At 41.4% G+C, this 27,689-nt stretch overlaps 1 protein-coding gene across 1 annotated transcript in view; it reads right to left on the bottom strand.

Annotated features, from left to right (window-relative positions):
• TAF3 (TATA-box binding protein associated factor 3) overlaps nt 1–27,689 on the bottom strand; it is a 119,169-nt gene that overhangs the window by 16,997 nt on the left and 74,483 nt on the right. The window contains exons 3-4 of the mRNA XM_061126045.1: nt 16,586–18,414; nt 8,992–9,074 (exon numbers count right to left, since the gene is read on the bottom strand). Coding sequence (XP_060982028.1) covers nt 8,992–9,074; nt 16,586–18,414 — 1,912 coding nt within the window. The remainder of the gene's footprint in view (nt 1–8,991; nt 9,075–16,585; nt 18,415–27,689) is intronic.

Genomic DNA, 27,689 nt, shown 5'->3' with positions numbered 1-27,689 from the left:
TATTATAAAGCAATTATCCTTTAATTTAAAATAAATACATTTTAAAAAAAAGAAGCCTCCTCCTAGGCATAAACTAAACTCTATAAACTGCAACAAAAAAATGGATTACTTACAGGAAAAGGAAAGCATTCAATTTTCAGCACTTCTGCTAAGAGAGGTCTGATTAATGAAAGAATTTCCTGGATTTTAAGAAATCTGATAATACTCATGGCCTTGGTGACAAAGTGTTAGCAGAAGGAAAACTCTAGTTGCCAGCAGTAAAGTAGTCACTGAAAAATAGTTTCGCAAATTGTGCACATTTGGGGAACAGGATTAAACTTGTAACAGAGAGTATCTATTGTGTCCTCTAGCCAAAAGAAAATTTAGACTTATTAATGGTAATGATACTGTTTTCATGAAAGTGACACAGAACGATTCTGGGTCACTTGACCAAATACAGTATCAGGTGTTACCTGGAGCAATGACTGATGGATGTGTGTACGCCAAGCCGCTCAGTCGTGTCTGACGCCTTGTGACCCTTTGGACTGTAGTCCACCAGGCTCCTCTGTCCTTGGGATTCTCTGAGCAAGAGTACTACAGTGGGTTGCCATTTCCTCCTGCAAGGGATCTTCCTGACCCAGGGATTGAACCCTCAGCTCTTATGTCTTCTGCAATGGCAGATGGGTTTTTTACCACTAGCGCCACTTGGGACGCCGGCAGGATGTGTGGAGGGGCCCAATTCATTACCTGTCCCTGGTGAGCGCTCTGAACCAGGGCAGCAGTGCCCTGAGAGCAGGACCAGCTCCAAACTTCTCCAGTATAGCAGCCCCATCAACCAGACCAAATGATACTGCTGGCAGGACAGCCACTCGGCCCTGCGCCCCTAAAAGAGCCACAGGACAAACGGAGAAAAGGACAGACCCACCTCCCCAGCGCCATCGAGAGGAGAGCCTAAAGAGACACGGAGAAACGTGAGGCGGGGAAGACTGTGTAACCCCTAACCGCCACTGTTACCCTCAAATCTTTACATACAAGGGCCTTTCCTCTTAATACTTTACCAATACTTTAAGTTACCTTTTTAAATGAGATGCTCCTTTAATAGAATTTTGAGCTTTATAAATATAACCACACATTTAATGCTCTGCATGTCTCTTCTGACAATCCTGTCTAAGCAGTCCCACCCCTCAGATGCTCCCTTGCTTACACCACTGTGTTCTGTTTATGTCCTTCATAGAAATGACTAAACGCACGGATGCCACAAGTTAGCCCAGCTTTGCTAGGCTTACTCAAAATGAACTGACTCAGTAAATGACAAGGCCGGGGCAACAGGTAACACGGCGACTGTGCTGCCACCTGGCCAGCCCATAGCGCCTCTGGTCCCCAGGGACACTCGCCGTCCCTCCCGGCACCAAGTCTGGGGGGCCTCAGCAGCAACACACTGACCTGACCGGTAAGACGTCAGGCGCTGCTCCCAGGCCAGCTAAACCCACCTGCTCTCTCGGCATCAAGGCAAAGCTTGGCCGTTAGGCCAGACTCAGTTATTCATTGATTTACTTGAATGCATTGCTTCTTCCCCTTCACACCACCCCTACAAGCTACAGATGCTGAGACTATAACTTCAGGATCAGTATCTTAGTTTCCTCTTCAATACAGACTAAGGGGAACTCTGGGTCCTCATTCCTGGGATACCTGTTAAAGGAATCTGAGGTGCCTGGAGAGTGACCTTGAACTTTAACACAATCAGGAGGTGGCACTGGGTCCCCACAGACCCTTCACACCACACTCGGCAGGAGTGTTCAATCAAGGGAGACAAGGGCCCTCTGTCTGGCTTCCAGGAACAATAACAGAGAAGAGAGGAAATAGTCTAACCTCAAAGCACTTTCCTGGATCATGGGTCAGAGGCATCATTTCTTTATATAAGATTTAGAAACTAAATATTGTCCTAGAGATCTTCCAACAAGAGGGTATAATTTGAACCCTGTAAAGTGTTTTCTTTTTCCTATGGTTTCAAAAGACTCTACTCTCTGCCTGTTCTTCAGAAATAAACAACTCCTCCTCCTAGACTATCCAACCCCCCACTTTGAGTCCTAGTCTACTCATTAATTCTACTTCAAAAGAGGATCATTACAGCCCCAGGTGAATACAAACTACATAAAGGCATGTTTATATGAACCTACCGTCTCTTTTCCATCATTACTGCCAAGGAATAAGCCATGATCCCTATGCTACAACAATAAAAGATTACTTTTAACTTCACATAATTTTCAAGTGTCATAAAGTATTATCCTTCTTTTAATTTCTTTCAGCTGAGCCATAAAAAACACACAGTGGGATGGATTGGCCCATGGCCTTAGCTTGTTGACCACCGACTCAGATTTAAAAAAACAAAAAACAAACAGAAAGACCCCTCTTTACTGATTATGTTTTATTTTATATAAAATCCCATTGCTCATGGCAAAGGGGCTTGTATAACTCAACGAAGCTATGAGCCATGACATGTAGGGCCACCCAAAACAGGTCACAGTGGAGAGTTCTGACAAAACGTGGTCCAGTGGAGGAGGGAATGGCAAACGGCTCCAGTATTCTTGCCTCCAGGATCCCGTGGACAGTATAAAACAGTAAAAAAGTATGACACCAGAAGATGAACCCCCCCCCCAGGTGGGAAGGTGTTCAATATGCTATGGGAAAGAGTGGAGGGCGATTACTAATAGCTCCAGAAAGAATGAAGAGGCTGGGCCAAAGCAGAAGCAACGCCCAGGTGTGGATGTGCCTGGTGGTGAAAGTAAAGTCCGATGCTGTAAAGAGCAATATTGCATAGGAACCTGGAAGTTAGGCCCATGAATCAAGGTAAGCTGGATATGGTCAAGCAAGAGATAGCAAGAATGAACATCGATACCTTAGGAATCTGTGAACTAAAATGGACTGGAACGGGCGAATTTAATTCAGATGACCATTATATCTACTACTGTGGGCAAGAATCCCTTAAAAGAAATGGAGTAGCCCCCATAGTCAATCAAAGAGTCCGAAATACAGTATCTGGGTACAATTTCAAAAGTGACAGAATGATTTGATTTGTTTCCAGGGCAAATCATTCAACACAGTAATCCAAGTCTGTGCCCCAACCTGTGATGCTGAAGAATCTCAAGTAGACTGGTTCTCTGAAGACCTACAAGATCTTCTAGAACTAACACCAAAAAAAAGATGTCCTTTTCATCATAGGGGACTGGAATGCAAAAGTAGAAAGTTAAGAGATAACTGGAATAACAGGCAAGTCTGGCACTGGAGTACAAAATGAAGAAGAGAGAAGGCTAACAATTTTGCCAAGAGAACACCCTGGTCATAGCAAACAACTTCCAACAACACAAGAGACAACTTTACACATGGACATCATCAGATGGTCAATACTGAAAGCAGACTGATCATTTTGCATCAGTATTCAGTTCAGTTCAGTCACTCAATTGTGTCCGACTCTTTGCAACCCCACGGACTGCAGCACACCAGGCTTCCCTGTCCCATCACCAACTCCTGGATTATTTTGCATCTTTGCAGCCAAAGATGGGGAAGCTCTATACAGCTAGCAAAAATAAGACCTGAGGCTGACTGTGGCTCAGATCATGAGCTCCTTATTGCAAAATACAGGCTTAAATTGAAGAATGCAGGGAAAACCACTAGGCCATTCAGGTATGACGTAAATCAAATCCCTTAAGATTATATAGTGGAGGTGACAGATAGATTCAAGAGATTAGATCTGGTAGAGAGTGCCTGAAGAACTATGGGCGGAGGTTTGTAACACTGTATAGGAGCTAGTGATCAATACCTTCCCAAATAAAAAGAAATGCAAGAAGGCAAAGTGACTGTCTGAGGAAGCTTCACAAATAGCTGAGCAAAGAAGAGAAGTGAAGAGCAAGGGAGAAAGGGAAAGCGCCAACCAACTGGATACATAGTTCCAGAGAACAGCAAGGAGAGATAAGAGGCCTTCAATGAACAATGCAAAGAAATAGAGGAAAACAATAAGGTGGGAAAGACTAGAGAGCTCTTCAAGAAACAGAAGAGATTAAGAAGAGGTGGCAAGAATACACAGAAGAACTATACAAAAAATATATTTTAATGACCAAGATAACTATGATTGTGTGGTCACTCACCTAGAGCCGGACATCCTGGAGTGTGAAGTCAAGTGGGCCTCAGGAAGCATTACAACAAACAAAGTTAATGGAGGTGACAGAATTCCAGATGAGCTATTTCAATCCTAAAAGCTGAAGTTGTTAGGTGTTGCCCTCAATATGTGCGCAAATTTGGAAAACTCATCAGTGCTCACAAGCCTGGAAAAGGTCAGTTTTCATTCCAATCCCAAAGAAGGGCAATGCCAAGGAACATACAAACTACCATACAACTGCACTCATTTCACATGCTAATTTCACATTTCACAACGTAACGCTCAAAATCCTTCAAGCAATGCTTCAGCAGTATGTGAACTGAGACCTTCCAGGTGTACAAGCCGGGTTTAGAAAAGGCAAAAGAAGCAAGCAAAGCAACTGACAAAGAATTAATCTCAAAAATATATAAGCAGCTCACGCAGCTCAATACCAGAAAAATAAACGACCCAATCAAAAAAATGGGCCAAAGAACTAAACAGACATTTCTCCAAAGAAGACATACAGATGGCTATCAAACATATGAAAAGCTGTTCAACATCACTCATTGTCAGAGAAATGTAAATCAAAACCATAATGAGGTACCATCTCACACTCATCAGAATGGCCGCTATCAAAAAGTCTACAAACAATAAATGCTGGAGAGGATGTGGAGAAAAGAGAAACCCCTTACCCTGTTGGTGGGAATGCAAACTAGTACAGCCACTATGGAGAACAGTGTGGAGATTCCTTAAAAAACTGGAAATAGAACTGCCGTACGACCCAGCAATCCCACTGCTGGGCATACACACAAAGGAAACCAGAACTGAATGAGACACATCTTCCCCAATGTTCATCGCAGCACTATTTACAATAGTTAGGACATGGAAGCAACCTAGATGTCCATAGGCAGACAAATGGATAATGAATTATCCAGGAATAGCTGTATAATTACTGGAATTAATGTTCCAGTAATAGCTGGAATATTACTCAGCTATTAAAAAGAATGCATTTGAATCAGTTCTAATGAGGTGGATGAAACTGGAGCCTATTATAAGTCAGAAAGAAAAACACCAATACAGTTATATTAACGCATATATATGGAATTTAGAAAGATGGTAATGATGACCCTATATGCCAGACAGCAAAAGAGACACAGAGATAAAGAACAGATTTTTGGACTCTGTGGGAGAAGGCGAGGGTGGGATGATTTGAGAGAATAGCATTGAAACATGTATATTACCATTGTGAGAGATCACCAGTCCAGGTTGGATGCATGAGACAGGGTGCTCGGGGCTGGTGCACTGGGAAGACCCAGAGGGATGGGATGGGGTGGGAGGTGGGAGGTGGGTTCAGGATGGGGGACATATGTATACCCATGGCTGATTCACGTCAACGTATGGCAAAAACCACTAAAATATTGTAAAGTAATTAGCCTCCAATTAAATTAATTTTAAAAAAAGATAAAAATCCACCCCAAAATTTTTTTATTAGGGTATAGTTGATTTACAATGTGGTGTTATCAATATCAATTTATATTTCTAATACTGGTGAATGGAAACACTGAGAAATCTTGTTCACATAAATACTCAAACAGAAATGAAAAGTGATTTGTTATAGTAGGGACACTCAGTTCTTTGAATTTCTTCTGAATTAAATGACAAAAATGAAAAAAAAAAAAAAAAAAAACAAACACAAAAAAGAAAAGGCAGAGGAACCAGAGATCAAATTTTCAACATTCTTTGGATCATGGAGAAAGCAAGGGGATTCCAGGAAAACATCTACTTTAGCTTAATTGACTACACTTCACTGACTCTGCTAAAGCCTTGACTGTGTGGATCAAAAAAAACTGCAGAAATTCTTAAAGAAAAGAAAATATCAGAAAACCTTACCAGTCTCATGAAAAACTTGCATGTGGGTCAGGAAACAATAGTTAAAACCTTACATGGGACAATGAACTGGTTCACAATTGGGAAAGGAGTATATCAAGGCTGTATACTATCACCCTGCTTATTTAACTTATATGCAGAGTATATCATACGAAATGCTGGGCTGGATGAACCACAAGCTGGAATTAAGACTGCTGGCAGAAATATCAACAACATAAGATATGCAGATAATACCACTTTAATGGCAGAAAGCAAAGAGGAACTAAAGAGCCTCTTGATGAGGGCGAAAGAGGACAGTGAAAAAGATGTCTTGAAACTCAACATTTAAAATACTAAGATCACGGCATCCAATCCCATCACTTCAGGGCAAAGAGAAGGGGAAAAAATAGAAGCAGTGACAGATTTTCTTTTCTTGGGCTCCAAAATTACTGCAGACAGTCAATGCAGCCACAAAATTAAAAGACACTTGCTCCCTGAAAGGAAAGCTGTGACAAACCTAGACAGCATGTTTAAAAGCAGAAACATCACTTTGCTGACAAAGGTTCATAGAGTCAAAAGTATGGTTTTTCCTGGAGTCATGTATGGATGTGCGAGCTGGACCATAAAGAAGGCTGAGTGCTAAAGAATCGATGCTTTTGAATTGCAGAGTTGGAGAAGACTCCTAAGAGTCCTTTGGATTGCAAGCAGATCAACCCTGAATATTCACTGGAAGGACTGATGCTGAAGCTGAAGCTCTAAAACTTTGGCCACCTGATGCATAGAATCGACTCTCTGGAAGACCCTGATGCTGGGAAAGATTGAAGGCAAAAGGAGAAGGAGTAAGCAAAGGATGAGATGGTTGGATTGTATCACTGACTCAATGGACAGGAATCTGAGCAAACTCCAGGAGACAGTGGAGGACAGAGGAGCCTGGCGTGCTGCAGTCCACGGGGTTGCAAAGAGTCAGATAGGACTTAGCGACTAAACAACAACAACATGTGACTTGGACCTCTTTTTCTTTCAAGTTTAAAATGTAATATATTTCACTTAGTTTACTCCTTTGTTCATTATAAATATATATTCCCTTGTTTCTGACTTTGGTCAAATGATTGATTATTCATATGATATGGGAGTTATTTCCCTAAATATCAGAAAGTTCACGTTATATAACGTTATACTTTCAAGGACAATTTGTCTAGACTGTCTGGGTACTATAATTTCCCTAATACTGGACATTCTGTTCCAGAGTCATAGGATCTATTTCTCACAACTTCCAATATCTTAGGTATATGAGTGATTCATTGAGAGGAAAAGGAATTAGTCAACCAAATAACTGAAAGATGCTTAAAGGCAGATGTGATGAATACTACTATCAATGCCTTTCTAAAAATCTTATTCCTCTAAAGGAATAAGCAAGCCGAACTTGTATGTGTAAGGAAAGGTGAAGTAATGGTGAGTTAGGACAAAACTAGAATAAAATATGAATGAGTAGGAGAAAAGTATTTGTCCAGAGATAGGTAAGAGTATCTTTCCTTCAGAGAAATGAACCCAAGGACAGGAATTCTAAGGAGATGGCAGGTACAGGTGCTTTGGTTGGGTCCCTGTGCTAACTAGCTCTCTGCTCTCTAATAATAAGGACATGATTAAAATTTTTGTAGGGAAGGTAGAAGGGCATCAGCACAGTATTTGGTTTAAAAAGAGCTCAATCTATGGTATTTTTGTTCCATTTTCTGAGCTTGTCAGTAATACTACAGCCTACTGTCTGGGTCTCTCTTGGCACAACCAGAACAAGCAATGTGGAAATTACGTAGATAATTTAGACAAGAAAAGCACTAACCAGATTTTCTTCTTTCAATCATCAGAATACACACTCTCCTAGAAGGCCATGTTTGCCCTACACCATCATTCATCGGAATGATGCTGGACTTTTTCTCAGTATTACGTTTGGAACTAACAGAAGCAGTGGCTGCATAAAATACACACTACAAACTCTAAGATGGAATGAACGATGAGAATGCAAAGCAAACTTCCTGTTGTCTACTCTACCTACTAAAGAAACAAGTTCATGGCTCCTACTTTGATCTTTATGGTTAAAAACGGAATGAAAGTTAAATGCCTTGTGAACCTATTTTCTATATAACATTTGATTGCTTGTGATGTAAATACACTAATCCATCTTTAGGCTTTACTGGTAAAAATACAGTTGTAAATTTGTACTCTGAGCTTACAAAATTCACTGAAATGATGCATAGTATGATTTTTAGATGAATGATTTTCAACATGATTTGCCAAAAAAAAAGATCAGTGTTCATCACCTTATTAGGATCACATAAGAGCATTGTAAGCCTTAATTCATATCACAAAAATGAATAAAGAAACACAGCCAACAAATTTACTTTGAAGAAGGATAGGCAGATGTGATGATTCCATGAAATAAAGAAAATAAACAGTAAACACCATGTCTACATTTCCAGCTCTCACTTAAAAAAAAGGGGTGGATAATCCAGACTTCAGTTGTCACTGATACAGTGCTTGACCAAGCTTTTGGCATTATCCTTGTTCTACATGCACAGAATAAAACCACGTGCCATCTGAGCAAGAAGAGAATCTTCATTCTTTGTCCTGCTGACAGAGAACACACGCTTGAGGAGGTTTAATACTACGTCCACCTGGGTGTAATGTGGGCAGTCAGTCCATTCAATACAGTTTCTTATTTTTCAGATAACTGGGGCCTCACAAACTAAGCAGAAACAATGTCCTGTATTAGTCTTTAAAAGAGAAGAACGGGGGCGAGAGGGCTGGGGTTGGGCAGAAAGGCTCCTATGTGCTGAATAAAGCAGTAAGCATTTACTCTGAGAAAGAAACCAATAAACATTTTAGAATGAAGCCTTCTCGGAATAGAGCCTGACTGCACACGTCCACATTGGAAAGATCCTCGAGTTCTAACCCGCTAGGGAAGAGGAGTAAAAGGTACGTTCAATCTCTTGCCCGCTATACCGAACGTCAATACTTACATCTTGTCTTGGCCGGCTCCAACTCTGAGAGTCAGTCTGGGGATAACCGGGCTTGGGGCTGGGACCACGGGCTCCACTTTGATCTGTTGAAGACAGTACATTAGAGTCAACTACACTTTTCTCAACAGAAATACTACCTTCGTTTTCTCCTACACCCTCATCCCCACAAACTTGACGGCTTTTGAATTTCAAATGTGGCTGAGGTGCTAGAGGTAAAGCTAACCTGGGGCTCTTTCGTTTTCATTTCTCAAAGACTCAGGCATCATGAGAAATTCCCCAAATTTTAAACACTTTAAATATGGGAGCTATTTCTGTATTTGCTTAGTTTTGATTAATTTCTCAGATTTTATTGTCAGAATTTTTAAACAAGAATTGTTGCTTCGGTCATTCAGTGGAAAAATTACGTGACTGTCAGATTTAATATATAACAGGAAAAAACTGCAGCAGGGGCTCCATTATAAGATAAAATTTATGGGTCTTGAAAAATGTTAAACTCACCTTACGTTTATCATGCCACATAGGAAAACCGACACACCCAGTGTAACTACAGCACTGAACTGCTTCATTTTTTGACTAATAGAAAAGTGATCTAAAATAGTGTAAGCGACAAAACATATTTACTTAGAAAGCATTCACGGTGAAGGCAGTGACTGCTGAGTAAGTTGAAGATACCAGCTCGAATAGCTGAGCTAATAATCAAGAGGGAACATACACATGAACTATGGTGTTGAAAGGACTTTGTCACGATTTCTGACTTGAAGATCCTCTGTGGTAAAATCAGTATTTTAACTGAACAAAACGAGAATCATCTGCAGCACAGTTTTTCAGCAGGTTTTACGGGCGTTCTCGGTGGGGTGGTTTGCTGCTGAGTGGGTGACCCACTCAGCTACGTGTCAACATCCCTGGCTCGGCAGGAGGACGCTGCTAGTCACTGCGACAACTGGTGCCAGCCTCTGATTTATGTATTTCAACCTCAAGAGAAGTTAGAAAAGAAGCAGTGCAGTGGTTCTCAAGGGGAAGGAGTTTATAACACAGTGCTCAAAACATTGCCATTGGCCAAAAAGTTCATCATGGTTTTTTCCTATGATGTTGAGGAAAAACCCAAAGGAACTTCCGGGTCAATCCAATAGTATCTCAGAGAAACAATACATTGCACATTGATCAAACCGACCTTTTTTTTTATATGTTTTAACCTGACCCCTTCTTGAGTTTTTTTTTTTTTTTTTTAAATCCACGGTCACATCAAGATCTATGACTTCATTCATTCTCTTGAGCAGTGCATGACACACAGGTGGTACTCAACCAACATCTGTTGAATGAACCACTCATCCTGCAAGCACCCTCAACTCCCTGCCTCTCGGTCATTTCACCATCTGTCCAGGACCAATCTGAAATCATTCCCCAGAGCACTAATTCCAAAGAAAAAATTTAAAACGGCTCCAGCTTCTGCCATCAAAACTCCAATTTCATCTGTGCCTTTAAGACTGTCTGCCTATTTGGATTCTCTGCTAAACTAGGTAAGAGTGGAGACCACTCTTTGCATTGCTATTTCCCAATGCCTGTTGTAGGGTCTGACACATAAGTGCTTAAGGTATATTTTAAGAATTAATCGGAAGCAATGATTTCAGACATTTACAGCTTTTAAGACCCATCCCATGATTTCCTTCCCCTTCTGCTCACAAACCCCACAGGAAAAAATGCTGAAACCACTGGGCACACAACTCCTCCAATTCCCTACAAATGTCTGCACCCACGATTACACTAGAGTCCATCACCTCCAGCCTTTGAAAGAAACTTCCTCCTTATTTGTGGCATCTTCACCTTCACAGTTCATTATTTTCCTCCAGCGTTCTAACGCGCTCAACTCTCATTTAAAAAACTTACCTCCCCTTTACCCTCTCACTGATGACACGTTCTAGTCTTTACTTCATCTTCTCCATTTCTCATTCACTCCTCACCCAACTTCACTCTACTTTCTGGCCCCAATAAAGTCATTCTTTCTAGACACTCACTCTTCCCTAATGTTCCTGTCTATTTCTCCACTGAGATCTTCACCATGCTCCTTCCCTGACCCTAACAAAGTCCTCTTCTTTGGCCTGACCTCTCTGGGTCCTCTCCTCTCGTCACCCGACACCGACTTCATTCACATTCACGGATTCAATTGTAAAAGTTTTCAATATGTCATGTCTTCAAAATCACCCTCTCTTCACCAGCACTGACTGGAAGTAACACCAGAATATAATGCTGTCTACTGGACATTTTCAACTAAATACTCTAGAAAGATTGTACCACATCTAAATCTTATCAGTTCCCCCACAAAAATCGGCTCCTCTAAATGGTCTCACTTTTGCCCGATTCTTAATCCAGTGGTTTCCATGAAGCTTCAGGGACCAAGGGTCATTGGGGTGGAGGCAGAGAGAGACCCATGGCAAAACCTCTGTATTCACTTTCTCTGATTCTTTGAACACCGAGGTCTATATCTAACACAAACCTGAGGACCAATGGTCTAGCCTATTTTGTAAACAACTAAGGTTTCTGTATTTTTCTCACCATTCTGGGTTACCTGTGGGAAAATAAATATGTCCCAAGCAAAGAAACATTTATAAAACACTTAATTCTTGCCAGGCATTGCATTTGGTTATTTTTCAGATGTTCTCATTCAGGTTCTTTAACAAACAGGTGGGGTAGGTATTATGGTTTCCATTTTACAGAGAGAATGATCATACACGAAACAACCATTTTTCCTTTCTTTCTGTTTCCTTTTCCTTTTCTGTTTTAAGGTCACAAAAGTAGCAAAACTAGGACTGAATACAGTTTTTTAATGAAAATTTATATATGAAATTTATAATTTTTAATGAAAAATTATATAAAGTTCCTAAATTTCTTCAATTCTAAAATATTTTAGGGTCTCACACATACACTCATAAGTGATGCGAGTATTAGAAGTAATATTCCATATTCCTTCAACCCACAATACTATTATTGAAACCCCTTAAGCTTTATTAAAAAATTAAAGCTGCTTGCCCTATCTTTAAAAAAATCTTCTTTAGTATCATTACGCTTCTCACTTTACTCTGGTCCATTCCTATGACCACACTGCACAATAATTACAACTTACTCGCATTGCACTTCACAAAGTCTGTCCCATACTACACACAATCCCGTGTGATCTCCATAACTCTCTAAGCTAAGTGTGGAAGGAATCATTACTCACATGTAACTGAGGGCTCAGAAAGACTGAGTGGTTTGGCCAGAGTTACAGAGCTAGTAAATGACTGAAATTCAGTTCTCTGCTCCCAAATTCATACTCTGTTACACCACACTATTTGTGACTCTTTGCCACATATTTTGGGTCTTTTTTTATGGTAATGCTGATGTCCTGCACGGAACTATTCAGTTTCTTTGTCAATGTCTTTTATGATGAGTGACACATACTTGTGAGATGGCTAGGGTCGAGTGTAAAATACAGTTTTTCCTCCTATGGGAAACTAACTAGCTTATATGGAAATTGAGATCAATGTCGGACTCACCTCCATTCAACTAAACTTGCTGGCTTTTTGAGGCTGACTGCAATGACTTGGCAGGACAAAAAGAATCAAGGCTGGTCTATTTACAACCTACTATTTAAAAAAAATTAAATGATACAATATGTAAAAGCAAAAGAAAACAAAAATGCAGAGCTATTTTAAGAGTCAGATTAAAAATGGTATAAATGTGCCCTGAGGACAACAGATATTTAGTAGAACTGCTGAATTAATGAACGACTCAGAACCTGTTACCTCAGCTCAAAGTTTTCCCTGTAATTAGGGTGACTACCCCGTCCAGAAAGAACTTTGACAGCGAAAGTAGGAGCTGTTATTTATACCACGGAACAGGTGTAAACTGGATTGTCCCAGGCAAGCCAGGACATATGGCAACCCTACTGAAAAATAGTTAAATACTTTCATTTCATTCTTAAAGAGGTCAAAGCAGATTTAACTGAAAGATAAAACTCAAGCAAGCATAGAAAAAGACTAATAAGGATGCTAACAATGTCGATAGAGAAAGCACAGTTTCTAAATAAAAATTTCTCTCCAGACTTTTGTTCACACTGACTTTATCTGAGCGGCCGCCCAGATGAAAACACAGGGACGTTTCCTATAATCGTGCAATGACTTCTCATGTGCCCATGCCATGGCAGTCAACACACTGGATGACAATGGCTTCGATTTCTTGAACAGTAAGACTGACACCATCTTTTAATGGCATGAAGCCAAAATCCAGGGGAAAGAGGAGCTTGTAAGGGTTAAAATAAAAGAAGAGTACTTTAGAGTGATGCTGAGAATTGGGGCGCGTGGAAGAGCATTTACAGTGGATTACTAAGCTTCCCAATTCACTAAAGAAGCAAAGTCCAGTAATATAAGACTCCTTTGTAGCTAACTAAAAATACATTGTCAGTGGATTTGTCCAGTTTTATGTATAAGCAATACTTCTTTCACCTGAACTAATACTAGTAGTCATATAAGCCCCTTATTGCCATGTGCTGCATTTTTTTTGCTAATCTTCAAGGATTTAGCTTCTTTGCCACATACCTCAGGGCACCAACTGATAAAGCTCTAACTCTCCATTTTTCCAGGACACCAGCAGTGCGGCCTTGCAAAAAATGAAAATCGCTCAAGAGATTTAAAGGGGAAATTTATTTTTAAAATCCTGACTTGAAGCAAAGAGGTGGATTTTTTAAAAGCTTATCTATAAAGAATCAGTTTAAATTTAAATTCTATCTTGGAACTCTTTCATGCATTCCAGCTTTAAAGTTTATCTTCTGACAGGGACTTTCTGCAAAGGTAATGGGCAGCTTTGTCAATATAATCTGGCCAAGTTTTTACTTTCTATTTTTTTAATGTTAAACTTCTTTCATTAAACATACACACACACACACAAACCTAAATATGTGTGCCACTGGCAGCAAGTTCAGCCAGCACTGGTTCAGATAGCTATCTATGGTAATATATCAGAAAAACACCCCAAAATAGTATTGGTGGAAAGCTGAATTTAATAACCTAACATTTTAGATGCTCAACTATGTCAACTGGTAACTACTCTGCTGTCTTTCTTAACAATGAAGGTCTTTACATTATTTCCATTCAGAAACATAGTCTTAACACTGATAACCTGTTTAAAAATTAAACAGATGGACAGACGATCTGCAGTTGTGGTCCAGTGGGGACCACAAGTGGGATCCAGTGGGGACAATGAAACAGCATTCGGGCTCTTGGTAAAAGAGTTCAGTTCATGCCTCCATAGCCCTGGGTGTGGGCTTGAGGAAGCGTCTATAAACGCAAACAGACTCATTTAACATGAAGTTACTAGTTTCCTTGTGGAACAGACAGTTATAAGAAACAGGAAGGGCCTATTTCCCGCCCCCCCCCCCCCACCCTCCTTCTTACTGAGGTTAGATTTTATTTACTAAAAGCCCCTCATTTCACTACTGTATCATGGAAGCTGATGAGAACACGATGGAAATGAGTCAACAGTATACTTACAACAGAAAGGTAAGATGCCGGGGACCTTTTGTCAAGAGGTTCGAACCGAGGAGACCACTCTTCAACCCCACTTAAGTCTTACATACATGAAGAGAAGTAAGACTAAAGTGAGCGCAGCAGGCTGCCCCAGGGAACATGGTGAGGAGGGCTACAGTCACCCAAGTTGCCCAGGCGCTCAAGCTCACAGGCTGGAAAGGTCAGGGTGGGAACTCGGGCTTAACTCCAAAGACAGCAATGTTTATTAATTGTAAAGCCCTGATTTTGGTAAGTTTTTATCTTTAAAAACTGCTCCATAACCATTAAAACTGATACAAGGACCTGATTACCTCTGTTAGGTGAAATCTGTGTGGCTTGTAACTGAGCCTCCAACGACGATGGTCTGAGGGACCGGTCCTTCCCAAAGGCAGGGGTCGTTTTACCAGCTAACCTGACGTGTTAGGTCCCCCACCATGGACTTTCCAGGCCTGAGATGGTGATGAAAGCAAGCATACTCTTGATTTGCTAAGGGCTCCTCTGCCAAGTTACTATGTACCTAATGGACAAGCGGCTAACTACCGTAAACATTTCAAAACGGGAAGTCAATTTTGTGTGTAAAGGACCTGGCTCTTGCTGGCTGTGACCTCAATCCTGGACAAGTCGCTCAGGCTGTTTCTCATCCATAAACATAAACATCCATAAACATGAGGCATCTTTATGTCTCATCCATAAATGTTGGTAACAATACCCATGGGACCCATGTCACATGGGTGTCAGGGGAGAAACTAAGGCATGTGGAGGTGCTTTAAAATCTTCCAGGTACCACGGAAAAATAATGCAATAATAAAGCGATTTCAAAAATGGACAAAAAAGAGTTGGATTTCTGTGTCTTGTTAACCTGCTGATGTTCAGTTATTAATTTCAGAATTTCCACTCTACTTCCTTCTGTTTTAGAATAATAGCTAAGGGGAACAGAGAAAGAATAAAGTTAGGCAGGAAAATGTGAGATTATCCTGGTGAGCTCATCAGCTAAACTAATTTTCCCAGTTAAGTCTGAAATGAAAATCAGTGCAAAAGTATGGATTATGGAGCTGCTGTAGGTCAAATACAGCACACTTTACCATGTGGGAAAAATTACTGGGTATGATTTTGTGGCCAGCCTCAAAGAGGGATGCTCCCAGAGGGCAGGGAGAGGCTCTTTGAGGGTCTGTGTGTATGGCAGCAGGAATACTTGGACACTTTTTAAGAAAGTTTAAAAGAAATTGTCTGATCAACCAGTGAACCACTGTAATCCAAAGAATGGTGGGGAGAGAGCAAAGCTCTCAAGGCAGAGGTCCCACCCTGTGCCCCAGGGCTCAAGGTCCTTCCCGCAGGATGTATCAATTCATCGGTTTCTTAGACTGTGTTCTATGGAAGCCTGAGCTACTTACATGGAAAATATTCAGCATTAGTTTCTCCCCACTAACCAGGCTATCAGATGAGCTAGATACTCAAAAGACGTGTCCTCATCTTATTAAAGCAGAAAACAGAAGGATAAGCCGTGTTACAGAAAGTAGAAGACAGGCATGACCTTAAATACTTGCAAAACGGCTCACCAAGCAGAGAGCCACATGAGGGAGCGAGGACCCGTGGACCTTGCTGTCCTCTTAGGAGGGCAGGGCCATGGTTTTGCCTGCTCTGAGAAAACGAGGTGCTGCCTTTTCCAGGTATCTGCTATTTGGGTACACATCGGTATGCAGCAGACTTGATAATTTAAAAAAAAATACTACTTACAATTGAAGAGATTACAGATCTTTTTAAACTAGCCAGAGATTAGTGCGGCTAACAGAGATATGATGGCCTGTGGATTGGATTCCTCTCAGGCTATGAATTTTGAATGTTTTCTGGTGTACGGGGGTGGGGCAGGGCAGGGGGAGGGGGAGGCTGATGACAGGTTCATGGGTTTGAAAATTAAAATTAAGTTTTGTAAACACATTACAGGCCAGCTTCCGGTGAAGCCGCGGGTGATCTACATCTGGTCGGACAGACCGCTGCTGGCTCTGCCTGCGTCTCCCACCGGGACAGGGTTCAAAGGGCCCCGAAGGTAAGGCGCTTACTTTCTCGTGCTTGTGTCTCTCCTTCTCCTTCTCCCGCTTCTCTCTCTCGCGCTTCTCCTTCTCCCTCTCCTTCTCCTTCTTCTCCTTCTCCTTTTCTTTCTCCTTCTTTTTCTTCTTCTCCTTTTTGTCCTTCTTCCTCTCCTTCTCCTTGGGCTTCTCCTTCTCCTCGAAGAGCTTCTCGGGGAGCACGGGCGTCAGGGAGGGCAGCACGGCCGTGATGCGCATGGCGGCGGCGGGGCTGAACAGGGGCAGCGCCACGTCCTTGGGGGGCAGGACCAGCGGGGCCGGGGTGGCCTTCAGCTTCTCCTCGCGGCCTTTCTCTTTCGCTTTCTCTTTGTCCCGCTTCTCTTTGTCCTTTTTGCCCTTTTCTCGGTCTTTTTTCTTGTCTTTGTGCTTCTCCTTTTCCTTCCTCACCATCCCATCTTTCAACCTGGCTTTTGGATCCACATCTTCAAACTCTTTTATCTTAAACTTGTAGGGATCGGCCTCTTCGTCTTTGAGAAAATCCTTCCAGGGATACTTGGCTTCCTTGCTGGCCTCCCTGTCTTTCTCCTTCTCCTTCCCTTTCTCCTTCTCTTTGCTTTTCTCCTTGCTTTTGTCCCGGTCCCTCTCCTTATCTCGCTGCTTCTCTTTCTTCTTCATCTTCGTCTTCAGTTCCTTTTTCAACTTCTTTTTGACGTCCAAGGAGGCGGGTGGTTTGGGTTTCTCCTCGTACACCTTGTGCGAGGGCTCGGGGGTGGGAGGAGAGACCGAAGGGGAGGAAATGTAAGGGAAGCTGGGGGGCATGCTAGGAGGGGTCCCCATCTTGGCCTTCCGAACCACCTCGTCGATGGATGCGTCCATTGTCCACGAATTGTCCGAACTTGAAGTTCCACCTGAAAGAGGCAGAGGGGTGGACCCGGACTTGGGGAAATTATTGGAGGAGGTGGAGGCTTTGGGGGTAGCAGATTCTGAACCTGAAATTCTCTTAGGGCTGGTAAAAATGTCTCCTTCTGATTCGGACCCAGAAGAGAACTCAAAAGGATCGGGCTCACGTTCCGCGCAAGCCCGTGCGATCACAGCATCGATGGAGTCGTCGATGGTCTTGTCAGTGATGACAGCCTTTCTGAGCTGACTCTCATTGTTCAGTCGCCCAGCATCAGGCAGTGCTTGTATCTGTTTCACCTGAATAGCCTCTTTACTGATTTTCTCACTTATTGTGGCTGAAGGAGTCCTGTTGGGTGTGTCAGGTCTGACAGGTACTTGGGGAATGTGAGTCATGACCTTGGGGCTCTTGGGGCTCTTGGGGCTCTTGGAACGTCCAGGAGATTTCTTTTCTTTGGATATGGTTTTTGGAGACCGAATGGGACTTCCGACCATGGCTGGTGACGGAATCATTTTGGGTGATTTCGTCTTCTGTCCTGGAGAACTGGTTTTAGTCTTTGTTTTGGGTGTAAACGACTTTGCTTCCAATGGTTTTGCAGTTGGCATCTGTGATTTTGCCACTGGAGCTAACATTGGCGGCTCTGGTGATGGAGGAGCTGGGTCTGTGCTGTCCTGGGTGTGGACGGGGGACAGCATGGGAGGGATCTTCTGGGGGTTCAGCGAGCTGAGCGGCTCTCGAGCCTCCAGTACCACCACGTCCAGGGCGTCCCCCTTGGTGCTCAGCAGGCGTGGCCGCTTCATCGCAGGCATTTCTTCAGCTTCCGGACTGTCCAGAGGTCTCTTACCCAAGAAGTTCTCATCATTAATAATCTCCTCATCCTCCAGCTCGTCGTCTTCTTCCAAGGGAACCTGCATGGCTTCTGCTGACGTGCCTCCATCTGTGGGTACCTGCTCCTCTTCTTCTTCTGAGGAAGGAAGAAAAAAGAAGTGTTATTAGAATATATATATTAAAAAAATACCCTAAGGATAAAAAAAAACAACAACACTTCAAGACATGATTTCTAGGAAAGAAAGGAAATTATTGACAGTTGTTAGAGAGTAGAGTGGTTAAGTTTTCTAGGACCTTCCAAATACGTGTGCCGTCTTTGTTTGAGGAATGGCGACCAGTGACAGGAGACACATGAACTGTTTTCCTTCTGAGCGACGTGGCCCTAAATGCAGGATCTGAAGTCTGCTAAGGATTTCCTCTTTGCCCTCTGCTTCCTTAATTCTTTTCCTAACTTGACTAAATACTGCCTTTCTCTTCTTCTCTTCCTCTTGTGTACATGCGTGCACACACACCCCTCTCAAAACCGAGAGATGGGTTAGCATGTAAACTACTAACCTCAGAAATGACAGAAAAGAATACTTTTTAATAGTTCATATGCTACTTCTTTCTCCCGTCTGCTGACTTGAGGACAGCCACTTTGAGAAGTGGTGTGGTGACATGAAAGACACTCAGCGTGGCCTTAGAGATGCGGTGTTTCCACAGGCGTGTAGGCATCGCAGAGCAATGGGCCCGAGGCAGTCTCTCAACCTCTCGGAGGCTGTTTTCTGACCTCTCAAAAGGGGCTAATGTTACTTGCCCTGCCAACCTGACCAAGTTGTTGTGGGGTCATATTCTTTCCTCCCGCACAATATTAACTACGCTGCATCTACCATGCACGATGATAAAGGCTGAAAGGGCTACTGGAGGAAGTCAGGAATAAACCACAACCTAAAAGACCTTACAGCTCAGCAGGAGACACCGCATAGGTGGACAGCATGTGGGAAGTGATCAGGACCATGAGACAGACCAAGTGTCAAAGCAGCTCAAAGGAGAAACAGATTACCTCTGTGTCAAGACCGGGAAAAGACCTGACAAATGAGGTAGTGTTTTGGATAGACTGGGAATGAAGAAGTACAGGATGAAGGAACAGATGACGCAGAGATGGAGGGGGCCACAAGAAAACTGTATAAGAAACTCAGAAAGTACTAAAAAATTTATGATGGCTGCTTACATTTAAGTGAAAAAAATTTTTTAACATAATGCTTGATTCAAAGTGGGTCTCCACCAGCTAGGGAGGATTATTCCATTTCTGTTATTTTTAATGTTTAATTTTCATGTTTTTATTTCCAGTCCCTATTAACTTATATGCATCTAGAAGCTTTATGTCGTTTAGAGGAATATAAGTGAATTATAAAAATGCTTAAAAATTAATTTAATTTACAAATATTTTACACTTAAAGATTTTATAAGAAAGCTTCAATGGTGGCATCAAAATTAATCAAAATGGAAGAGGGAATTTTGCTGGAAGAGAAAGACTTAAGCTTTAATAAGAACAGGAAAAGTGTGAAAATATTTATAACAGTTTTCTGAATTAGAAACAGATACATAACAGAGTGTGACTGCATGCAAGGCATAAAGCATAACGATGAATGGGTACCTGTAAAACCACCACCCAACTTTAAGACCACCCTAGCAGCACCATCAAGACGCCCCTTGGTCACTTTCTGATGGATGCTCTCCTCTCTCCACTCCACCCCATTCCAGGTAACTCCTCTTCTTTTTACTGTCCTTCCCTTGTTTCCTGTACAGTTTTACCACATTTGTATGCAGTGACTTGTTTTTGAACTTTATGTAAGTGGTATCATACTATAATATCTTTCAGCTCTTTTTCCCCCCTAACAATATGTTTCTGGGCATCTCCTATGTCCATGCAGGTTCATTTTCACCATTATAAAAATGTACCACGCTTATTTATCCATTCTCCTGGTATTGAAAGTTTTCCACTTAAGCAAGTATATTTTATTTTTAAAATATTACAAAATGCAAACAAATGAATACAACTGATCTAGCTTATGCTTGTTCAAACACAGACTTAATTGATGATTCTGCATAATTAGTGTCTGGTTTTCTATTACATGAGTTATTTTAATCCTGTGGTCTAAGAGTCTGGAATAAGATAAATATGTAATAGCTACTGAATGGTTTATTCTCAACTGTCACCCAAACTCCCCCCTGTAGGTTAATTTCAGCTTGATTACAGGTGAATGGCAAGGAAGTGCTCATTGTGTGTATGTGTATAATGAGCACAATTCACAAAAAATCTGGAAAGTGCCCTAAAAGTGGTTTTTAGCATTTTCCTATACTTATCCATGAAAACAGCTTTATTATAAAATAGCATATAATTCGGTTAACAGAAGTTTAATATTACAAGATACCTGATCTTTTGACATGTTACTACACAAAGGTATAAAAAATAGTATAAAAAATTTGAGTCACAACTCTTTCTAATTTAACACAAATATAGATACAAGAACAGAAGCTGTGCTCCAAAGTCAAATAGGTGATGTTACTTGATATGAGAAGTATTTTAAAGATTTTTTTATTTCCAGAGAACTAAGAACTCACTTTCTACTGTTTAAAAATGTTTAAACTAGAGGGAAAGACTCTTCTGCATCCATGTGACAAACAAATATTGGGGAAAAAAAAACTAGTTCAAGGAAAACTACTGTGACATTTAAAATAAGTTCTTTTTGACTTCTCAGTGCTTCAGGTTCTTGATCGAGAAGATGGGGACACCCTAGTATTGCTTATCTTGTGAGAACAGTGAAAAGTAATTGCTAATTAGAGTTGGGTAAGTATTCAAACCACTAAATAAAAACACTGAACAATAATAGAGATATACCTTTTAAAATTGACTTTACAATCCTTTTTGAGAAGATAAAAAAAAAAAAAAAAAAAAAAAACAGCTCTCCTCACTATAATCTCTCTAAGACCACGTAACAACAGGGCAAGTCCGGAGTTAGCGTCTCCAGGTCAAGTGAACAATCACTGCGGTCATCTGCCCTAATAACTCCATCCAGCAGTGAGAGCAGTCTGGAGCTGTTGGGGAGACTCTGGAAGGATAACAGAAATTTTACTCAAGGAGGCTAGTTCTCTGGAAGTGTTACGGTCATGCTGCCAAAGGTAGGGTAAGGAATTATTTACAAAACTGGTGTTTCCCTTCCTGCTCATGCTAAGATTTGGCTAAAGGTAACAGATGACTTTTGATCTTATTATTCTCTGTGAGAGGGTTTACTCAAAATGTTGATATGTGTTATAACTGACTACTAGCACTGTCATTCATCAAAGACTACCATAAATTATGATTAAGTCCTACACTTCTAAGAGAAAAAAAAGGCCATAAAAAATGACATATGAAGAACAACATAAAAACCAGGGTAGGAACCCCTATTATTTTTTTTTTAATGTTAAATTACTGGGAGAGATTCATGTCCACTACCAAGAACCTTACTCTTCATATAAATTCACTAAAATGTGTGAACACTATAATCCAATCTAAGTAAAAACCTGACATATTAAGAAGTAACTTCTCATTCTGTCAAACGCTGTCCATATATAACAATACTTTTTCATTTGTCAAAAAGGGAACAATAGGCAATAATATGAATGATTCAGCACAAATTTATCGGCACAGTTAGAAATATCATTTAAAATATATTTAATTGGTAGCAGAATATTACAACATGCAGAAAAAGATGGAGTTAATCTCTCTTTAAACAATCAATGATCTCAAGTCAACATCTGATTGTGAAAATTTTTCAACTTGAAATAATTTCAAACTTACAGAAAAGTTCTAAGTGCTACAAATTACTCACAAATAGCTTTTACCCATATTTACCAAATCAATATTTTGCTAGTGCAGAACAATTGTCAGATTCTTTTAATGATATGTAAGAAAACAAATGGATCTATATTGCTGTCCATTGTTTTAAAAACTCCACAGATATTAAGCGGAGTCGGGGAGACACTACAAACACCACTCCAACTTCCTTCATTGATGACACAAATAAATAATCCACACTTCCTACATTTCCCAGGGAAGTAACAAGCAAAACATGTTTCTTCCCCAAACTTCTCTACGGCCACCTTTTTGGTCTAACGTATGCACGTGTGCCTGCTCCTCAGGTGGCTCAATGGTAAAGAACCCGCCTGCCAATGCAGGAGACCAGTCACTGGGTTGGGAAGATGCCCTAGAGTAGGGAATGGTTACCCACTTCAGTATTCTTGCCTGGGAAATTCCATGGACAGAGGAGCCTGGCAGACTACAGTCCACAGAATTACAAGAGTCAGACACGACTGAATGACTAACACACTTCTAAGTTATTAAAAATATTGGTTCAGAACATCTTTTTTAAGAAAAATCTTTTAAACCAGAATAATAAATGCCTTTAAAGAAATACTATAATCTTAAAAGCTGATGGATGTTAGGAAATTGTTTGCATGGGCATGAAAGGTTTTTATCTCATTAACTATACAGATGCATGATCTCAAGCAGAAAATATACTTGTGCTTCTGAACTTTATAAGGACAATAAAATGCTACCTATACATCTCACCAAAAACTAAATGTACTTAAAACTAGATTTCTTGTAATTTTTTAGAAATGTACATGCAGAAATTAATTTCTAGCAACAATGACACAAACTTTCCCACTGTCTAATTAAATTATGCATACTAATGTTTTCATAATAGATATGAAAAGATTCATTTAAAATGGATGCTTTTCAGAACACATCTTTCTATATATTAGGTATGTTTATTACAACCAGTTGGAGTGACTCAATACTACTTACATTCATTCATTTACTCCTTACTCATCACTCATTTATTGGTTCACCTTCCAAGAGCCTTGTAAACACCAGCAGAGCAAGCACCTTGTTAGGTCCTAGGAACATACAAATAAGACACGACTTCCTATCCTGAAGAAGCCACCACACTGTGTGGCCACTGATTCAAGTTCTGTGGCAGTCACTGGCATACGGTACCCAAGCTGTCACATCCAGGGACATGGGAACAGAAACCCCAAGGTCGATCATAGAGGAAGCTTGATGGAAATGAACTCTGGGGCCTGTTTCCAGAGCCGCAACTCGACCCAGGACAGCCCACTTACTTTCTCAGACCTGAGTCTCCCCATCTGCAAAATATAAGATTGACATCTGACTCCTGCTTCAAAGAACTGAAGATTTCTAATATTAGGGCCATCTCCACATGCAGGGGGGTGCTCTACAGGGCAGGACAGAGCCCTTTTGCCCCTAAATATCTCTCTGATCATACGCCTCAGAGCTTGGCATTCTGACCACTTGATTCATGTCTTGGATAAGGGCTGTATTTTTTAAAATACTGTTGCCGGAATATTTTTAAGACTGTAAGCCTGACAAATGATTGAGTCTACCCTACTTTTTGAGGTGAGGAGACTCTGAATAAGTGAAACTTCAGTGAAGCAATTTGATGGAATGCTGAGGATGGAGAGGGTCTGGTACCCAGGGTGCTGCTCTGAGGAGGGCCAGGCTCTAGCGGGATGCTATGGGGCGAGGACAAAGACCTTGGGCAGCTGGAGAATGTCAGGCAGACAAGGGACACCTTGGAAATGCAGGAAGAGCAGCAGCATTAAAACCACCCAGTCCAGCCAACATTTTCTCTCTTAGTTCCAAATGAGGACAAAACAATTTTTTGCAGCCCATCTGTCTCTTCATAAGATACTTTAAAAATTGTCCTGTCTATGATGTGACTGAAATTAGACCCTTTAAAACACAGCTCAACATGTATGAGTGCGTAGGTATTATCAAAACCAAGCTATTTTCCTGAAAAAGAAATGAAATTACTAACAAAGACAAGACAATTAGGCCATGACAATTCATACGGTACAACCAATCAATAACACAATAAATTAATAGCAGAGTGAAGCTGATGCATTACAAATACCTATATATACACTGACCTGCAGAAAAGCCCTTTTTTCACTAACATTTGGCACAATAAAAAACTAAAATGCTATATAAGCAGGCCAACCTGAAATGACACCTGGTATTATAAATGGCCTAATCTATATGTTAATAGTGTTGTATCACATAACTGCAGCGAGGCCAAGATAACAGTATGACTTTGGGGTTTCTATGGCTACACCCTGGGCGAGCGCGCCTGAGAGGGCTGGCTGCTGACACCACACGGGCGCTCTGAGTGCTTCTTCTGGGTTATTTATGATATGATTTATGATAACAACAACATCTCCTATTTTCTCTCCTCCTCAGATACAATAAATTGCTATCGTTAATCACCCTTCTTGGTGCAACTATGATTACAACAGCATAATAGGGCCCAGCTATGGTAATACTGTGTTTTGTTTTTTTTTTTTTGAAAGAAATAAATACAAGGAGATCTCTCCAGACAATGTCAATATCTCTAATATTTTAATCATCTGCCTTTAAGTCTTTCAGAATAAATTCTATTACAACTAAGATTCCATATCCTAGGATGTAAGCCTTTCGTGCAGATCAAATCCACAATCGAGCCCCACACATTCACAAGTCACTTCCACCAGGACGTTCTTACACTCACGACAGTTAAGACTATGCACAGGGTATGGAATCCTTTCCGAGAGAGATGACGGCAGTTGTTGCTCTCCTGTAGCAATGAGGCTAATCTTACTGTGGATTCTCCATCCCCAGAACTAGTCAAACAAGTTAAATCAGCCAGTGGTCTATCAGAAGGGAAAAGACGGAGAAGAGAAACTCTGCCATCATGCAGTCGTGTGTGACTTGCCTTTGCCCACCACTGGTGGTGTGGTTGCTTAGTCTTTCTGAATTTCTGTTTCCTTTCATGCCCATTCCAGGTAATAGTCAGCACTGCCTCTTTGGCTTCTGAGTATCAGAGGGATCCCTTCCTCCCTGCCCCAATGCCCCAATGCCCTTTCTATGGGTGACTCTAGGTCTCGGCAGGAGGTGGAGCCTACTTGATCTGGGTGGTTGCGTGACTTGCCGTGGCTGATGGATCAGAGTTGCCAACAGTGACGGCAGAGGACTGAAAACCACTTGCAGACTGGGGCTTGCCCTCCTGCTGCTCCTGGGAGACCTGCAACCCCCCTAGTGTGAATGAGCCTGGGTTAGACTCTGGGAGGTGAGAAATGCATCGCTCAGAGCCCTGGTCACACCCATCAGACATACAAGGGAGGCCACTGATCACTGAGTGAGTGAAGTCTCTCAGTCGTGTCCGACTCTTTGCAACCCCATGGACCATACTAACTGATGGAAAAAGTATATCCACACCCAGCAGAAGAACCGCACTGCTGAGCCAACCCCAAATGCCAACTTGCAGGATTATGAGAGTATCAACAGTAATTTTAAGCCACTAATCTCTGAGGTGGCTTGCCACATAGCCACATATTAATTATATGTTCACATGAACAGTAGATTTGTGTGATCTGTGGTGGTTACATTCTACAAAGGGGCTGCAAATACTAAATTAGTGAAGACTGAACCACTGTTCCCAGAGGAAATACAAGGTTAGGTTCCTCAGAGGCCCTGGTCACATCTCTGACAGCAGATCCATATGTAATCTCGCTTCATGTGTGTTTCTGTCTAAAGGCATCTCATTTAACACACATGTGGACTCCCTCACAGTGAGCTCCCTGCCGACGGCTCTATAACCACGGCTGCATGGAGCACTCTGCTCTCACCATTAGCGCATCACAGCCCTCTTGCATTTGGGAGCGCCAGTCAGCATCCTGCCTGGGGGCCACTCTGGAGAGCAGAATCACCAACAGCAAGCCAAAAATGCGAGAAGCATGGCAACAAATAGAAAGCACACCCATCGACAGTCTGAGCTGAAATAAGAAGGCAGGGTGTCGCCATGTTTGGACTCAGTTAGAAACATGCACAATCCAAGTGTCCTGTCAGCCATGCACCGAAAAAACAGTGGTGGTTTTTTTTCGAAACACCGAAGAAACAGTGGTGGTGGAGGTGGAAGTGGGAGGGCAGAAGGGTAAGAAGAGTGTCACAAGATAAAGACCATTTCATTCATTCATTCCTTTCTTTACCCAGCAAATGTTTATTATGATCAGTGTACAGCAGGCCACACGGACCTAAGTAAACAAAAGACAAGGTTTCCCTTCCCAGAGACTTTACATGTCGGTAGAGTGGATAGGCAACTAATAACTATAAACAATATTCCATAGTGATTAAGTGCTCAGAAGTTCATAAAACAGGATCACATGTCTGGGGAGGGAAAGGGCTATTTTAGACAGAACATTCACTGAGGAAGTGACATATTGGCGGAGACCAGATTCCTGAGAAAATAACAGTTCTCTAGCCACTCAGGGGGAAAAATGCTAAAGGACTAGTCAGATTGAACACAACCACACTCAATAGAAGATCAATTATTATATGAAAATACACACATGTAAAAAGTCACTGAGCTTGCATAGCAGCACTGCTTTCCCAGTTTACATAGTGAAGCAAACAGGCACGTGCCAGAGGCCAACGTACTTAATAAAGAAAGTGGATCAAGAAAGGCCGTTTATCCTTGGGATGATACCTCATTCTATTTTTCACAGTTTGCTACCATAAAAACAAAGTAAGAACTAACAACTACATTAAGTAGTTGATGACTGACGCTATGCCTTTACACTGCACAGGCTTCTAGGTACGGAGTATACATGCTCTTAACCAAACCTTTATTCTAATGCAGGGTTGCTCCTGTGCTGTAAATGACCTTGACAAAACTCTGGAAGAAATATCCCAAGACCTGGGGCTCTGAAGCTATTTTAGAATTAGCTCTGAATAATTGTCCCACAATATGAGTTTCTTGATTAATTGCTTCAGATAAGGTCTCCTTTTCGTCGCTGGCCTCCAGTGGCTCCCTCTAGTTCCCATAATCACTTTTGTCTCATTCTTCTGAACCCTGGAAGGCCGAGAGAAAAATCAGAGATACACCAATTCCATTACTCAAGGATTAGCTAAGAGATAACCCTTTGTATTCCATTACTGACCATTATTTGAGTAATTATTCAGTAACTACCATACGTCTGAAAGATGCACTAATTGTTTTCTGAGGCTCAGTGCTGCTCTGCACCAGACAAATTGTGAATGTCATGTTCTTTAACCCCACAAATCTACATTTGGGTCACAGGAGAAAAATGGCTAGCAACTTGGACTGGATTTCCCTTTTCTTGGATTTCTTTCGCTACCTGAAAAAGAAAAGCTGAAACAAGAATAATTAGTCTGCTGAAGGTCTTACTGACTAACTAGAAAATTAGGACTCTATTTTTTACCAGATTTCTGTCTTGCAAGAGTCAGATTTCTGCATAATTTAGACAGAAAATTGGCAGGGGATGGCTGTTCCATCCAATTTCAACAAAATTAGTATTCAGCCACCTGAA

This window comes from Dama dama, chromosome 23, assembly GCF_033118175.1.
Source record: "Dama dama isolate Ldn47 chromosome 23, ASM3311817v1, whole genome shotgun sequence".
NCBI classification, from domain to species: domain Eukaryota; kingdom Metazoa; phylum Chordata; class Mammalia; order Artiodactyla; family Cervidae; genus Dama; species Dama dama.
The sequence above is the reverse complement of the archived record's forward strand: the minus strand, read 5'-3'. Positions and strand labels throughout refer to the sequence as shown.